Source organism: Gallinula chloropus, assembly GCF_964237585.1.
Source record: "Gallinula chloropus genome assembly, chromosome: 2".
Classification (NCBI taxonomy): domain Eukaryota; kingdom Metazoa; phylum Chordata; class Aves; order Gruiformes; family Rallidae; genus Gallinula; species Gallinula chloropus.
The window spans coordinates 25,127,524-25,144,690 of NC_140086.1; the positions used below are offsets into that span (position 1 = coordinate 25,127,524).

Genomic DNA, 17,167 nt, shown 5'->3' on the forward strand with positions numbered 1-17,167 from the left:
GGATAGAGTGGGTATGCCTGAGGTAAGGAGTCCAAACTTACAAGGAAACAAGGGACATAAGAATTCTCATGGATATGGCAGGCTCTGCAGAGTTTCTTCAGGGGGGAAAAAGTGTTTGAAGTTTTGTTCAAAATAATCATCTAAACGGAGGGAGCACCAGAAAACTCTGGAAAGTGATTTTAAGAAGTGATAACAAGTAAGCATGAGGAACACTTAATAAAAACCTTTATGCTCACAGAAAAATAAGCAGAACATAATCAAGGCCAACTTTCGTCACTAGCTTAAATCTTAAAACTTATTTCACAAGCTAAAATAAAGAGCTATATTTTAGATACATGTATATGTAAACAATCCTTCCATTCCCACACAGGGGATTTGTTCTTCAGTCATACCAAGGATTGCTTCTTACGAAGAAACACCCGCATGCTCTCCTTTCATCGATAGATTACAACACCCTTTACAGTCTTTTTGATAGAAAAGGGTGAGCAAATGTGGAACAATCTCCAGAATCAGTAAATTAATCTCAATTTTGAACAGTGTGACACCATAGGCAGGCAAAGTTTTGAAAATGAAGGCTTACAAAATAAGAAATCAGGATTTCATGCATTCAGGTATTGCATGTGCATGGCCCTCTCCGAGCAGGTGCTTTAGGTGCTTGTGCTGCACTTACAGTAAGTCATGTCCTAAAAAAATTCTGCAATTTGAAGGAAAAAACAAGTGACACCCAAACAGACAGTTCTTGTGTTTTGAAATTTCTCTTCAGTAGTTCTGAGAAGACTTGTCTCGAATCCAACTTAACTACTAGATTCAAAAGGCTCTTCCATCTCTAATGCTTCCTTAGTAAAATCTGATTCAGCTTGCACAACTTAACATTTTTTCATGGGTTTTTTTAATCTTTTTTCTCTCCTTCATATTTATTTTAAAACTTCTGTAAAATATGTATATGCAGATACACATATATAAAAACTGTATATACATATTAAAAAACCGTCTCTCCTCTTACATACTTCTTCCTTTTGGGTCAATTTGAAAAAGGTAGTCTTCAAAGAACAAAGTGCTGTCAAAACAGGTACCAGCTGCTAGAATTTCCTACTCAGAAGCACTTTACATTCTGGGATCTCTTCACCATGAAGTACGCTATAAAATGTAATTAAATACCTGATGTATCCATCTGGTATCTCAGGGTTTTGCGCCTTCGCAGTGGCGCAGCTTTCAGACCCGTGTCAGAGCTGACACCGAACGCTGACCACGCATACCCCAAGCGCGTCTGCGACAGCCACCTACAACTCAGGGTCAAGATTTGGCTTTAAAATACGAGGAGGAAGAGGGTAAGCCAGATTTTCACGTCATGCGATGGAGCGCCTGAGTTCAGGGAGAGTGGTGGAGCTGGCGCCTGTCCCCCTCCGGGGAAGGGCAGGGGGACGGGAATGAGCTCTCCGGCCTACAGATCCAGGGCAGGGCCCAGCTGGTCCCCGCCTTTCGGGGGAAAGTGGGGGCAGGAGGACACGGACCCCAGCAACTGCTGGCAGGGCTTTAAAACAAGCCCTCGGCAAGAGGAGGAGGCAGGGCTGAGTCCCGCCGCAATGGCGGCCGGCGTGCCCTCCGCGCCCCCAGCCTGGTACCGGAGCCAACTCCACCCTCCCGCAAGAAGCGGGGACCCGGGAGAGCGCTGCAGCCGGGCGGAAGGGAGCCGCCAGCCCTGCTCCCGCGCCGGCGGGCTCCCCGGGCGAGCGCCTCCCACGCCGGTACCCCCGGCGCCCTGTCAGGAGGAGAGAGAGGAGAAGAGGAGGAGGATGAGGAGGGTAGCAGAGCAAACACGCACCTTCCCCGTGCAGAGCGGGCCGCGGCGGCGCCAGCACGGCCCCCGCCTCCGCCCGGCCGGCTGGGACTGGGGGCGGGGAGGAGCCGCCGCGAGGGGCGGGCCGCAACCCGGGCCGCCGGTGCTGGTTACGCCGAGACCGCTAAAGGCGCCTCAGGGCCCGGGCCCGTCCCGGCGCTGCCGGAGAGGCTGGGCATCCCCCTCTTGCCGGCGGGTCGGGCCGTGGCGCCTCGTAGGCCCGTCTGAGGCTAGACAGGCTCGGCCCGGGCGCCCCCCGTCCGGCCCCGTCCTCTCGGGGAGGAAGGCGAAGAACTCCCACCGCCGCACCATCACCTCCCGGGGAGCAGCCCTCGGTGCGAGGGGGCCTGCGGTTTTGTAGGGTGGGTGCGGTAGTGATACGAGGGCGTCCCGCAAACGGATGAAGCGTGAGACATCCCTGCCTCCTGGCGCGGCCTTTTCCCCCGGCGCTTCAGAGCGCCGTGCCCTTGGTCGGTGGTTCCCATCGTGCCGAGAGCCGCCGCGGGGAACCGAGGCAGGGCCGCTGCTCCTCACACGGCAGCCTCCTGCGCGGGCAGCGCTGCACCCATTTAAATAAAGCTGTGCTTGTAAAAACGCTTAGGTAAATGAGAGCAATTTCTTCTGTAGATAAGATCTGAAAATACAAACGCGGGGCTTGATCTGCAAACACTCCAGTGGAAGCTCTCGCTTGGTTCCACTGGAGTCAATGGGACTACCCAGGTGCTTACAGGTGAATGTTTTGGGGATCAAAGGCTTTGGTGCATTTCCAAAAGGCTGCTGCAGTTCGATGGTGAAGAATCTCCCTCACGTATTCAGCAGTATCCCAGTATCCATGATCTTTCTGCCTAAGTGCAGCGAGGGTAATCCTGGTGTGTGCCTTGGGGAGGGATTTCAGAGGCATGCTGTAAGATAACGGCTGTCCCTGCCAACCTGACGTCTCCACCCATGTATCTGAGATGACTCATTCGTATTTCTTTTTGTCACTTGCGTTCTTTAGTGCACAGTCTGGCTGGTACAGTTTTACAGCTGGGGCCCTGTCCTGCGCTATGCAGATCACCAAGCATGCCAGTGGGATGCGACCATAGGCTTTCTCTCAAAATGACACAGTCTTTAAGAGTCCTGTTCTGTTGAGGGTAGGAAAATAACTGAATAAAAATGCCACACGAGTGAGTGGCTGTTAAGAGATCTGCCTGTCTACCTGTCTCTTCCCTGTGCATTCTGTATTCTCTTTACATACTGTGTCCTATAAGCTATAAGTGTCTGTCTGGGACTGTATCTCTGGAAAGAGATTATACACAGTGATTAAACACTTAAAACTGTGTTGCTGTAAATCATGCAAGAAAATATTCCATCCCCAAAGGTTGGCTGTTGCACTTAAAACTTGACCACCAATGTACAGCTTTTGTTTTCGCTTCCAAAAGAGAGAGAGAACATAGGACAGGTCTGTGTAAGCAAGCTCATGTAAGACTATGCTTGCAGTATCTGAATTTAGGACTTTGGTTGATTCCTGAGAGTGACTCCTTATCTCTTCATTTGCTCCCTTTGCAATTAAATAAATTCCCAAAACTGGTTTCCTTTTTTTTTTTTCTCCTGAATTCACTTCCTTTGTTAATCCTCCCTCAGCCAAGGAGTCAGGAGGATGAGTGATAATAAGCCATCATCAGAAGGATGGAGAAATCTTGTCATGACTATCATTAATCCCAGGTCAGAGGGGTAAGAGCACACTGCTTGTGTCTTCTGTTGTCCTTGCCTGAGAAGCAGTAAGTAAGCAAGTCAGAAAGATGTAACACAAAAACCTAGAGCTCTACCCACCAAGCCAGCAACATGCACAAATCTGCTCATGGGTTTGAGACACATCAATACCCACTTAGCCTCAGGAAAGGTATTTCCATCACACCCATCTCCTACATTATTTTCTCATATTTTGCATTATTCACTACATGCATAGCTTTGTTTTCCTTCATTTCGCAGCTTGAGGATTTTGGATTGCTGTTTTCCCTCCTTGGGATTGTAATTGTAAATCAGGGAGAGGCTGGAGCTGAGGAGACCTGTGCTTAATTTCCCAGACTTTATAAACTCCTATACTGGGCAAAATCTTAGTTCCCCTTAGCCCTTCCATCCAGAAATCACCCGTATGGTCCATCTTGCACACATCTGAACTCATTAAGACTATTAAGGTGCCTGAAGGTCTCCATACGGATACATCTTTCAAGATCGCCGTGACTGCACTGGTAGGAACAGTGTCAGACAAGAACTTAATATTTGAGAAAGGGATTGGATATATATGGATGTCAAGAACAATCAGAATTTTCTGATGGTAACTTGGTACTTCAGGGAGTAAGCTGGTTTCTATCTCCAAAAAAGGGGAATGAAATCTAATGTGAGGACAGGTGGCACTTCCTTACTGCTGGGGGGTTTTCACCTTCTGTTACACAGTATATGAAGCAACCAGTGGAGCATGCTGTTAGGCAGAGGATTTTTACTGAACAGATCCCGATTCATTCCTCCTGGGACAGTTGCTTGGTACCATGCTTCCCCCCACACAGGGCAGGGATGGTGGCTGATGATAGTTTGCTCTTCTTTTTTTTTCCAGCAGTTCATATAGACTGCATATTTTTTGGAGCAAGGACTGCTTTGGTGGAGCTCCAAACTTTATTGAAGTCTCTAAAAGGTGACTGTATTAAAATAAGAAGAAATCACAGGCATATTCACATACTAATTCTTATGCAAATTGGGGAGGGGGAGGGAAGAGAGTACAAGATTCCTTTGAAAAGCTGCCAGCACAGGTCCTAACACAAAAGGTGTTTGAAGTGGAAGCACTCTGTACCAGCCTGAAGGAATTACCAATACACCAGCTACCCTTGTTCAGAAGCATGCTCTCAATTTTCATTTTATGACATTTTATCACTTTACCAAACCATTTTCTGTGTTTTAACACAGCCTCCCAAAAGTCTCCTCCAGTTCCACATTGTGTTTCCCTACCACTGGAAAGCGTTTTCCTCATTTGAAGTTCTCTGCTGCTTTGCATTGTAGACAGGTAAATATGGACTGCTGATTAATGCAGACTTCAGATTTCCTCATTTTCAGTTAAAAGAGCTGAAAAGAAATATTCCTAAGTTTCCAAGAAGCACATCTTTTCACTGCTTCATTGGAAGAAGTGTTCAAGCTTGACCCTGGCTTGTCTTTCCAGCCATGCAACCTGGCAGCAGGCAGCTACATCCTAACAGTGTGTAGAATAGGGAAAAAGGTGGGGACATGGAGAAGGCAAAACAGCAAGCACCTCATGGCGTGTATTCTTCTACACAGTTCTGCTAGCTTTTCTGCTGATGTGGCAGAGACTTGGGGCTTTTTCAGGGATCAAGAGCAGCACCAACTGAAAGCAGAACGCCTGCCAGCAGTGAGTTGGTAGGGCATGCTTGCTTGGGACTAGGCTTGGGACTACTAAATGAGTGTAAGCCAACAAAATGCAGCTTCTCCTGCTGAAAGTGAAGTCTCCTCTTTGAACAACACAAGCCAACTCGTAGCTACTAGCACAGTGCCACTGCATACATGCTGCAAGAACACAGGATGTCAGCAGCTGTAGGTCCTCGGTCCTTACCCAGTGTACAGCTGCCCTTCTGCAGGTTCAAGCCTCAGAAAAGCAGCAGTGAACACACATGAAAACCTCAGCAACTCGTGCCCCCACAAAATTTCTGTCAGCAAAATTTGCTGGTAAGACATAGCCTGGCAGTATAATTTCTCCTGCAGATTACTACAGGTTTTCTTACAGGGAGGGATGGCTTTGCCACACCACAGAAAGGTTTTTGTTTAGCATCAGTGGAAAGTGTTTCCACTTGAATGGCCTCATAAACTGTGTAATTTGTGCTGTGCTCTGTAGAAAGCAGAGCTTGGGCACCTGATGTAAAAAGAGAGGTGCAAGGAGCCTTCTCTCTGCATTCCTATGGATCTCCAGTCATAAGGTAGCAATCTATCCAGCAACATACATGAATCTTCTTCCACTCCTGTTTACAAAGTAAAGGCATTTGGATGTCTACCATCAATTATCACATATTTGCATTAAGAATACATTAAATACTGCTCTAAATAACTTTCATTATGAAGAATGAGTTTAAAATATAAATAATTTTTCTCAGTAACTCTCTCCACTACAGCTAGGTACATTTACTCATCTCAATTTTTTTACGGGGACAAAATCCTTACTCAAAATAAGTAAGATCCCACCTGAAGTACCACATCCAGATCTGGGGTCTCCAGTACAAGAAAGATACTGAACTGTTCAAATGAGTCCAGAGGAGGCCTCAGAGATGGTCAGGGGGCTGGAGCACCTCTGCTATGCAGACAGGCTGATAGAGTTGGGATTTGTTCAGCCTGGTGAAGAGAAGGATCTGGGGAGGCCTTATAGCAAGCAGCCTTCCAGTACCTGAAGGGGCTACAGGAAAGCTGGAGAGGGGCTGTTGACAAGGGAGCGTAGTGACACGACAAGGGATCATGGGTTTAGACTAAGAGAGAGTAGATTTGGATTAGACATTAGGAAGAAATTCTTCCCTGTGAGGGTGGTGAGGCCCTGCCACAGGCTGCCAGAGAACCTGTGTCTGTCCCCTCCCTGGCAGTGTCCAGGGCCAGGTTGGATGGGGCTTTGGGCAGCCTGGGCTAGTGGATGGTGTCCCTGCCCACAGCAGGAGGTTGGGACTAGATGGTCTTTGAGGTCCCTTCCAACCCAAATCATTACGTGATTCTATGAAAATCCAGGTTAAACTTACCATATATTTGTCCCAAACAAGTTTAAATCCACAGATACTTTAAAAAATGCAGATAAAACAGATCTTTTATTTCAGGGTGCATGGACTGCTCTACCTTGCCATATACAAAAGCAGCCCTTTCTCTCCTAACATGCCTACTGTAATGGGGATTTCCAAGTTGAAAGGCCATCCAGTGCAACCCCCCACCCTGCATGAAAACAGGGTTACTCCCTGGGCACAGCTCGGGCTGTGTTGAACATTTCTACAGGCTCTGTTCAAACGGGGTGAGACTACACATTATGGCAGATGGGAGGCTGAGCAGGAGCGTGACTTCTCTGGGAATCATGCTTCAGCCAGCCTCTCTACAAACACTCCCTTTCCCAATACAATGGCTGGCTGAGGCTTGTAGAGAGGTGGGCAGAAACTGGGTTCCAAAATAGCTTGTTACCATCTGAACGGGCCCGTGCGTACGTGAGAGGTGTTTTATTTTGTGATGGGCTTTGAGTGCAAACAGCCCCAACTCCCTGCTCAGTGTGTAGCTGTGTGCTGTGAGACCCAGCTTCACCAACACCTCGTTCTAGGTTTAGCTGCCTGGCTGAACAGGCAGCTCAAGTCAATCAGAGATAATACAGCATTAATCATTTAAACTTTTTTTAAAAAAGGAACGTGATGCTGCAGAAGACTCAACATGTTACTATCAAAACTAACCTAAGTATCCAAGTCCTCATCCTCTCTGTTTTAGAAAACAGCATGATTCTTACTCAAATTTGCCATCTATTTGATCACAGTTTGAAAGCTTTGATACACATGCTGAAAAGTGAAAAGCTGATATAGTAAGAGCTTCTGTAAAAGCTTTATTTAAGGGCAGGTACAGTATTTCTTAGAATCTCGAAGAGCCAGAGCTGGACAAGTCTATGGAGTTTCAGAATTTGCATTAAAAGTCCCATCAGGAAAGGCTGAAGTAAAGTTCCATTTAGCTTTTAGTGGCTGAATGTGTGTTATAAAAAGCACAGATTGGCAGAGAAAAATAATTATGATTTCTACTGCCAGAACTGATACAAAAATCAAACCATGAATTGGGAGAAGCCACATGGTTGAGCACCTGTAACCAGTTTTTGAGATGATAAAAGAAAACTTTGGACACTTTGATGGTTCTTCTGTAGGTATAAAATTCTCATTTTTTTATTTTCATGCTTTATATATATATATATAAAATGTTTTTTTTATATATATATAAACCATTTAGACGCTGAAAAAGCAGGAAAGCCTGTGTTGTTCTAACCTGTGGGAAAAAAAGAAGAAAGATTGAGACCTGCTGGGTTTAAAGTCTGAACAGATTTGTAATTGAAATTACTCTGTTCAATAACTAGCAAAAATGCTTTGCCTAATAAATAAGTTGCCTCCAATAATTACAGATGCTTTAAAGTCAAAGTGGTTTTGCTAATCTTTGTTCCAGTGTACTTAATATATTTCATTTTCTAAGAAGTGCTAATTTTATGCACTCTTAATGAAATCTCAATTTCCACTGAAAAGTGAGTCAAAACAAATCAAAGCTATAAACTGAATCAGCTGGCAAATAAATATTTGTTTACCATTTTTAACATAACAGAATGGAAAAAAACTAGAATATAAAAACGAAGTTGGGCTTTGTAACGGCATAAATATGTAAATAGCATGGGCTCCTGCCGAGCAAAATGAAGAACAAAATTTACTGTAAAGATTACGAGTTACTGAGCAGCCTTGTTTGCCAGGCAACAAAACACAACTTACTTTAGGAAAGCACCTGAGCACGTGCAAAACAAAGCGAAAGCGGGTGATTTAAAGAAAGGTTTCTGGCTGCTGCTTTGATTGTAGTCACGAATTCAAGCTGACTGTGGTTCTTAGGGAAGGTTTTCCTACGGGATGCAGCTCGGATAATGACGATTTCCTGGAAGTGCCCCCGAAGCCTTGCCTGCCCAGCATGAAGGTGGCACAGCCTGGCAGGGAGGCAGCGGGTCAAGGCAGAGTCCTTCATTGGAGCATTTTGGTCTGAGCAGGAGTTAAACTGTGCCCTCAGCCAGCTGAGACTCGGCCCCAGAAGCTGTTCCTGCCCAAGAAGAGGGTTTTTTCCTCCAAGTCATCATTAACTCAGCTGGCCCTGTGGGCCAGTCCAGAAGGAAGCGCATGCTCCGCATCTCCATCCTCGTCCTTTCACAAGAGACTCTTCTGTGAGCTCCGCGGTAACGAAAATTACAGGGATGGATGATGAAAACTGAACTTTGGACTGTTTTACATTCTTCCAGTACTGTTTAGTGTGATGATTGTTGACTTCTCCCCTGCTGCTATATTTAGAAAGGGGAGTAGGAGGGAGATGAGCATTAGTATTATGGGTTATGACACAAAGACATCAAAAAGTTGCGTCTGTTCCCATTTCTCTTTGGTATCCTCTGGGGAGCTGAAGTGTTTAGAGAAAGCTCCTGTTCCACCGCAGGAGCTCAGGAAAATGGGCACCAAACTTTGTTTAGACTCTAGGACTACATATGGCCATACAAGGTGGGTGGGTAACTAGGACACAGAACTTTTTCTTCCACTGACCTTAGTTTCCCACCACTAGATAAGATTCAAGTAGCTTGTCTGGTGGAATTTTTGTTCCGTAGACGTCAGCTTTTGGTTCATTTTAGGATTAAAAATAGAAGAAAAATCAGAAGCCTCCTCTGCATTCAACAAATAACAAAAGATACATGGGAAAATAAAAATTGCATAATGCCCCAGAAGAAATCTAAATGAATTAAAGTCACCCCCTGCAGAGAACTTGGGCTTTGTTTATTTTCAATGAACTATTACAGGTTTTGCAATATTTTTCTGGAAGTTTTTCACAAGCATTCCTATTTCCTCTCACTCCGGGCCAGGGCTGAACTGCCAGGCTGGAGGAATTCTTTTGACCTGACCTTCAGCCATGACAGAGAGTGGCTCTTAGCCCCAGCCCAACTACAGCACAAGTTTTAAGCTGCAACAAGAATGAAGAAACCCAAGAGCTCTGCAGGCTGCGCTGTAAACACATTTGATATCAAAGGAGTTAGAGGTAGTGAAAGCTTGGCATCTCCCAACTGTGGAGAAGAAATGGAAAGTTCCTTCCAGTATGCAACAGCACAGCTCAACTGCAAAGCCCCAGTTACACGTCTCATCCGCTTCTTCACACCTCCCATGGCCCAAAGACAACCCAGACCCTTCCACGTGCAATGCAACACCTTCATCACCACCTCCTGCCACCCTCCCAGCACCTCCCAAACGTAGCAGGTGTGTGGGGTCAACCTTGTAAACTCTCCACCCATTTTGCTGTAGAAGTTCCTCTGCAAACCCAGGGGAACAAGCAGCCAGCAGAAGCAACCAGCAGCAGCTGTGCAACAGGTAGCGTGGCTCTCTGATGTGCTGGGAAGCTGTGTGCAACCCAGAGTGTCTCTCAGAGCATGACACCAACATCTGCCCACTTTTCTGCCTACAGATTCTCTCTGTTAAGAGCAAATTCAGTGTGACGGTAACAACTTAAGAAAACAAAATGCCTTGTGAGTTCCAGTGGAAAACATGGGCTGTCAGGGCAGTTTCTCTTCCTTCTTTCTTTCTACTCGCCCCAAATTAATGTCTGTAGTTCTACACAGGCCCTGTCCCCTGCTCCTCAGCCCCATTAGAAACCGAGCTCAGACACTGCAAACACACAGAGGGCTTTTCGGATTTCCACCCACACAAGCAGAGGCTCTGCACATCCGATACACATGTGAAGTTGGTTCACGGCGGTCAAGGCAGGAGCCCACATTTCCATTTCTAGCTCTGCTGAGCTTAAGTTTTATCATCTGTTTGTTTTCAAAGCAAAAAATATACAACTTACTTTACTTCACAGGGGAAGAAATCTCAGCAAAGCATCTTTTCCACTGGCAGGGTTAAGTTACAGCTCCCCCACTCCCACCCACACAGCTGAACCCAGCGCCTGGTCAGCCCCAGAGTCAGGAGGAAATGAAAAGCACATGTCAGCATCCCTCTCTCCCGCTCCAATTCCTTAGCAAAACCGCTCTTCTGCTTCTGCCTCCAGCTGCCCAGGACCAGAAGATGTGCCAGGGAGGGGGATACTCGCTCTATCTTTCCTCAGACAAACTGCACAGCAAAGTCATCTTCCTCAACCTGAAGAAAGCTTTGGAAAGGCAACGTTCTGACAATTCACAGCAGGGACTTTTCACACCAAGGTCAGAGCTCACTCACATATAAGTGAGAGCTTAAATGTGACAAAGCTAATGTTAACGCTCATTAAAAATGGACAATAATATTGCAAATTCCTTAAAGGAATTTATGCCAATCTGATCAAGCAAGTGCTAAGAAACAAATGTAACAGGCTGCAAGTTTAAAAAAAAAAAATTGCTCTATTATTTCCATCTGTAAGAACAGTTTCCTCAGAGATCCTTTTCCCCTCAGATTCCTTTTTCCCCTTCTCCTTGTTTTCTCGCTTGAACAAAGAATCTAATATTAAGCATGCTATCATCATTTCCCTCACACCAATGGGTTTTGTTTAATGTTTATCTGGATACTTCTTGCCTTACAAAAGTTTCCTGTACTCTGTACATTGTTTAAAAATAGTGTCTGTCACTTAAGGCTGCACTCCACCATCATTTCAGTACATGGCTCCAAGGAAAAAAAAGCAAGCAGCAACTAGCCAGAGTTACAAATATGCTATTCTCTTGTCAGGAGATACAAGAGGACAATTCTGGCTTTAACTTATCCCATTTCAATGAAGTGCAATGCTCAAAGCAATGAAAAAAAACTAGCAATGCAGCCTGTAAACAAGTCACTTCTGAAGCTGGCAAGCAGAGGAACAAGACACTCAACTTATTTTTCCACTAATAAAGCAAAGGCAAGAAGCTTCTTTTAATATGAGCTGTGTGTTACTCGCATCGGGCTTTATTTGCAAAGAACCTAAGAGGAAGTAACCATTTAAAACCCAGAGTAAATCAATGCAAAATGGCGTTTTGATAAACACTGGAGCCTATCAATCACAGGGAGCCAGTGGATCGGGTTGCTGAGGAATTTCAAGAGCTGCTACAGCAGTTCCAGCAGAGAATAGCCAAGGGTCTCCAGGAAAAGCCACTCCGGAGGTATAGATGCTGCTGCTAGCTGTGGGCATGTGGCGCAGCATCCGCAGCCTGGCACTGGCACTCCCAGCTGCCCAGCAACATCCACGAGTAGCCAGAGCATTGCTAGAAACACATCCAGGAAGGAGCGAACAAAAGGGAAGGAAAACAAGCCCAACTCATGCTAGGGAGCCTCAGTGTAAGAGGCGCATTCAGCTGCCCATTTCTCCTCAGCAGCGTTGCTGGAAGCCAGGCGTCTGCATCAGCCTGGTTCTCGGGCTGAGGAGAACCGAACCAATGTTTATGATTGAGATGATAGCTCTGTTAGGATTTTTCCCTAACAGCATGGTTTGGCACTGAAAGGAGAACGGCAAAGAGATCACAAGATGCTAAATACCATGCTTACTGCATGCTAAATGAGTTTCAAGGGAGGGTGAGGTACTTTTAGGTCCATGTACACAGCTGAAGCGTTAAACCTCTTCCATATTTTGCAGAACGGATAATGGACGTACAGGGGAAGAGAAGGTGAGTGGTGAAGTAAGAGCTGAAAGTTGACCATCGCTTCTGCTTGTAAGCAGATGCAGGAGGAACCCAACAAGCGCAGTATTTGGTAGCCTGCATAATCACAACAGATGTCTGCGTTGGATAAGGTGTCCTGTGCATGAGGTATACAAGCGGAGTCTAACATTTAGAAATAAAAAAGAAAACAGCTCGTTAATATCAACTTGCTTATGAAGACAGGAGAGACAATTTACCTGGCACTTAACATTTATAGCCATATTTCCAGTGATCTTCACTGCACTCCTGAAGAAAATTCAGATCTACTACCTTAAGCAAAGTGGGCTTCAAAAAAACTGGATGTCAGACTATACAAATAAAGTATTAGTTTAGGCATGGTAGACTTTATTTTGGCACTTTAACAAATGCTTTATTTTACAGCAGTGGCACAGCATTTGCCAGAAATTTTCTTTTCTTGGCACAGTTAATTCAAGCAGTTATTTTACTAATTGAATTTCACTAAATATTGCACAATAAGATATACCTGTTAAATTCTTACCCTGTTTTTACTTGTTGAATTTGTATGGCTTTGAAAAACTTGCCAGTAAGTATAGGTATTTTAAAAAGCAATATATTAAATATTTTAGCACAGGATAGCGTTTGTTTGTTCCTAAATGACCACTGAACTTGGGACAGCAACAAATACAAGTTACGCAACTCTTATCTGAAGAGCTACCAGATCTTATTTACAATACATCGCCGTTTCTGAGAAGCAGTTCAGAGCTCGACAACCCGAACACCTGTAATTTGGAAATCTCAAAAATAAAAAGTGAGGAGGTTAACGGAGCAGAAGACGAAGCCATTTGTCTGTTACAAAGCATAATATAAGGAGGCAGACTACCGTCTTCTCCACGTGCCCCTCTATCCCCTCTATCTGCCGTCTAAGCAACAGAACCTTTTCTCTTCTACTTGGAATATTCCTCTCTTCTCTTATGAAGATATTCCACTTGTCTCAACTCTTCTGCTGGAGTCCGAGCAGAATAAACCATAAATTTTCCAAAGGGCCAGGGGAACAAAAAAAACCAAACCAGAACAACAAATCAAAAACCAATATACACAATAAAGGAACCTGGGTACTTCTTTGAGTTTTACAGTACTGAAAACAACATTTGCAGGAAGAACAGGTCTGTGTCAATACTGCCATTAAATATCATGCAAAGGTTGAATGACTCATAACTCATACACCAGATGCAAGGCTTAAACATTCCCACTTTTTTCAGCAATAAATCTGGTCTGAGGATCAGCCTGGTCAACAGCCTTCTTTTTTTTTTTTGCCTTTTTTTTTTGTCTAGCTTCTTAAGATCCACGTAGATGTACTCTGTGACATCAGAACATAAACAAGCAGACATAAAATGAAAAGCGTACAAAAGTATATCACAATAGAATTCTCAGTATTAGGCCACATGATTTATTCAGTAGTGTTTATGTTCCCAAATTACAATTAATGTCTATCCATGTAAGACTACAAAAGTTACCATTAGAATTGTCTGTGCTTATAAAATACCAACATTTTCTTTTACTGTTATATACTCATTAACACCAGTCTGCAACGAGTTACATATAATCATAGGCACTTCAAAGGCTTTAAAAGACGTTTACAACTTAAATGAATTTTTAAAGAACAAAAATTTAAACCCCTACTTGTACCTTCAAATTGCAAATAATTAACAAATACAGTGGCCATAGAAATCTGCAGCAACTTCTCAAAATACTGTTAAGAGTCTTTGGGTTTGCTTAGGTTTGTCAGTAGCTTACTCCAAATCTGCCTTACAGGAGATTTGTTTAGTAAGAACACGACTATACAGTTTGTAGTAATAATCCAATTTTACACATTAATTTGCTGTTACAAATCTCACTGAAGCTACAGGTACGCTGAGAAACAATGCAAAGTGTAAAATTGATATTCTGACACTTAAATTTATACAAAGTGGAGGTTAAAGTTTACATAGCTGAAAAATTACATTTACACTAAAAGTTACTGTTATCTGAATAATCTGGAGACAAATTGCACCATGACAACTACAAAAAGGCATTTTTTGGAAACAGATAAATTAATGAAATAAAAACTAACTTGTAAGATCAATCTGAGACATGCTGACAAAAATTAAACAACTTTCATTGAACCATAGGATAAAACAATCATTTTCATTATTTTATATTTATGCATAAAGTTTTAAAAATGATTCAGTGAACATCAATGGTTTTATAAAATAATGCTTTGCCACTGTTATTCACAGAACACTGCAAATGTTAAGATTTAATTTTACATTTTTAAAGGAATACATGAAAAGTTTTAAATACAATGGGATTTTATCATAAAGGTGCCATAATGGCTCTTTAATGAAAAAAAAAAAATCTTCATTATTCTATGCAAAAGCTTTATTTAAAAAAGTTCAGTGATCTCATAAATAGAGACACTAAATAGGAATTTTATGCATAAAACTCCTTAGTAGGTGCCTTTTGATAGGCAGCACAGGATGGTTTACGTTCACCAAGGTCGTAACTGCCTTCATCCTTCTTTCTCATGCGATATACCAGCAGCAGGATAAGGAAGATTGCAAAAAGGAAACCGATAACTCCGCCAGCAATAACAGCTGTAATCAAAGAGAGAGAGAGTCACAATATGCCAGAAAAACAAGTTTAGCACTATGTTTCTTTTTCATCTGCCACAATGACTTTGTCTTTACTTTCAAATTATGCAGCTGTCTTGATTATGAGCATCCTGAAATACACTCTCAGAAAGCCCGCTTGTGTTCATGAAGCAATCATTTAAAACAGCATTCCACCTACAAGCGAGTGATCCAACAACCCACAGTTCTAAAAAAGTTATTAAAAGTTTCCAAGACCTCAATTAAGAAAGCCACCCATACTGCCAGAGCATAAAGCTGTCTTCATTTATAATAACATTTCTTTCAAACTCACTTTTAACAGGTAACATTTTCAGCCTTCAAAGAACTGTTCTGTTACACTAGTTAATAAATGGGTTTTCCCTTTTCTCTCTCAGTTTTCACTCTTACTCCAGACTGAAATGAATGTCCTATTGCTGAGTAATAGGAGAGGACATTTTCTGGAGCTGCAGGAACACTGGCACTATGCTCATCGTGTACTTGTGACTGTGTAGATAGTATCAGCTGCAACTAGACTTCAAGAGCAAAACCCCATTCTTCCTCATGCCGGTGGGGATATTACGGCTATGTTACGTTTTGGTGCTCAGAGGAGCAAAACCTTCATGGCTGCCAACACCCCCTCCAAGGACACGGGGGATCTGAGGTGACAGGGGATCCATTTTTACATGCCAAAAAACTCCCAGATGTAGGAAAGCCATGTGAAAATACTGGTGGCCAGCATGTGCCTCCCTAGGTTATGCATGGAAACAGACCCTCATCCTTTCCTCTCCATCCACCCAGCCCTGCCATGAGATCCTCCCAGGCAGTGTCCCTCTGCATCAGGCAGACCAGACAGCAACGTGCTGTCTGCGGTCTGGGTGAGAAATACATTTCTGCACGGCAAGCATCAATCCAAAGTGCAACTCCCTTTCTCAGCTGTGGATGCTCCAGATACTCAGCAGGCAGTATCCAACTTGTGGGTGTCAAACCAATTAACCACAGACTTTGCTATTAAATAACTGCAGAAGATGCCCATCTCATTCTCATCAAATCAAACACCAGCTACCCACTTCAAACATGCTTAGAATTCTACCAAGAAATCGACAAACGTTGAGTTTGCACTATTTGATATGGATCCCCTCTGTTTCCTGGGGCATTTCTGCCAAGATGGACCTTGGAAAACAACGCCTCACCTGCCAGAACTTCTGTTCTCTGGAAGAGGTTTTCTGAATGCTTCTCGGTGAACACATCGGTGTCATCCCCTGGCTCATCACTCTTGTTCTTGCCATCCGTCTTGGGCCTTTCCTCTTTATCAATTTCTTCAGGTGACTGTGGCACAGGAAGGAAAACAGAGCATGGTTTGCAGACACACCGCCGGTTGGCACAGCCGCTGCCCACCATGAAGCTGTGGCTCCACACGCATCCTCCACAGTGCCCACAAACACAACACATGGGGAGCCTTCTGACCACAGAAAGCTCTGCTAGACATTGTAACTGGATCTATTTGCCGTCATAATGCCGGAATGAAAAACACTATCCGCAAGTTTAAAACTCCCAACAGTGTGTTTAGCAAACAGCTGTTCAATACTGCCTGTGTTTGCCAGAATAACAGCTTCTAAAGGAAGTAACAATTCGGAAATTAACACACTCGGTACGTTCTATCCAGAAGACCTTTGAGGGTAACGTAGACAGTATCACCTATGGTGGCAGAAGGAAATACTAAATGATACTGAAATCCTAAATGGAAGCTGGCAAGTGTTCAAGCTACACCCAAGCCACATAACACTCTCCTTTGAGAAGGGAGGTTTCATGCAGAATTTTTGAATAACTCTTTGAGAGATGTAAAAAAGGCACAGCTCAGGCTCAAAGGCTTCATGAGAAACTGTCTTGTGTATCGGCAGATGTTCTTTTTTTGCACTTCTCTCTTCTTTCATGTGAAATCCAGAAGAGGCCCCTACACAGACTTTCTAGTAGGAATAAATCTGAACAGCTCTGTATTCATTTAACAAGCTGCAGCAACATTAAGTAAAGTTTTGGGGGGGGCTTTTTAATCCATATAAATCAAAGTTAACATCAAGCCATCAATGGAGTCCAGCAGAACCATTTTAAATGGTGTTGCTCTCCAGGCACGTACCTTTGTTTGTGCAGGCACCTTGGTCTGCATTTTCACCGTGCTGGTCTCAGCCCAAGATGCATCACTAGTTGTCAGTAACTTTGGAAGTGTTCTGGATGTTGTTACCACTGCACTTTCCTCATCTTCTTCAGCACCTGGAGACAAAAACGTGACATTTCATTGACCTGTGAAATTTTTTAAGGCTAATTACATCTTTTATT

At 43.8% G+C, this 17,167-nt stretch overlaps 1 protein-coding gene across 1 annotated transcript in view; it reads right to left on the reverse strand.

Annotated features, from left to right (window-relative positions):
- Nucleotides 1-13,607: 13,607 nt before the first annotated feature.
- Nucleotides 13,608-17,167, reverse strand: part of SDC2 (syndecan 2) — a 59,034-nt gene continuing 55,474 nt past the window's right edge. The window contains exons 3-5 of the mRNA XM_084279956.1: nucleotides 16,968-17,101; nucleotides 16,027-16,162; nucleotides 13,608-14,821 (exon numbers count right to left, since the gene is read on the reverse strand). Of these exons, the coding sequence (XP_084136082.1) occupies nucleotides 14,658-14,821; nucleotides 16,027-16,162; nucleotides 16,968-17,101 (434 nt within the window). The 3' untranslated portion in view covers nucleotides 13,608-14,657. The remainder of the gene's footprint in view (nucleotides 14,822-16,026; nucleotides 16,163-16,967; nucleotides 17,102-17,167) is intronic.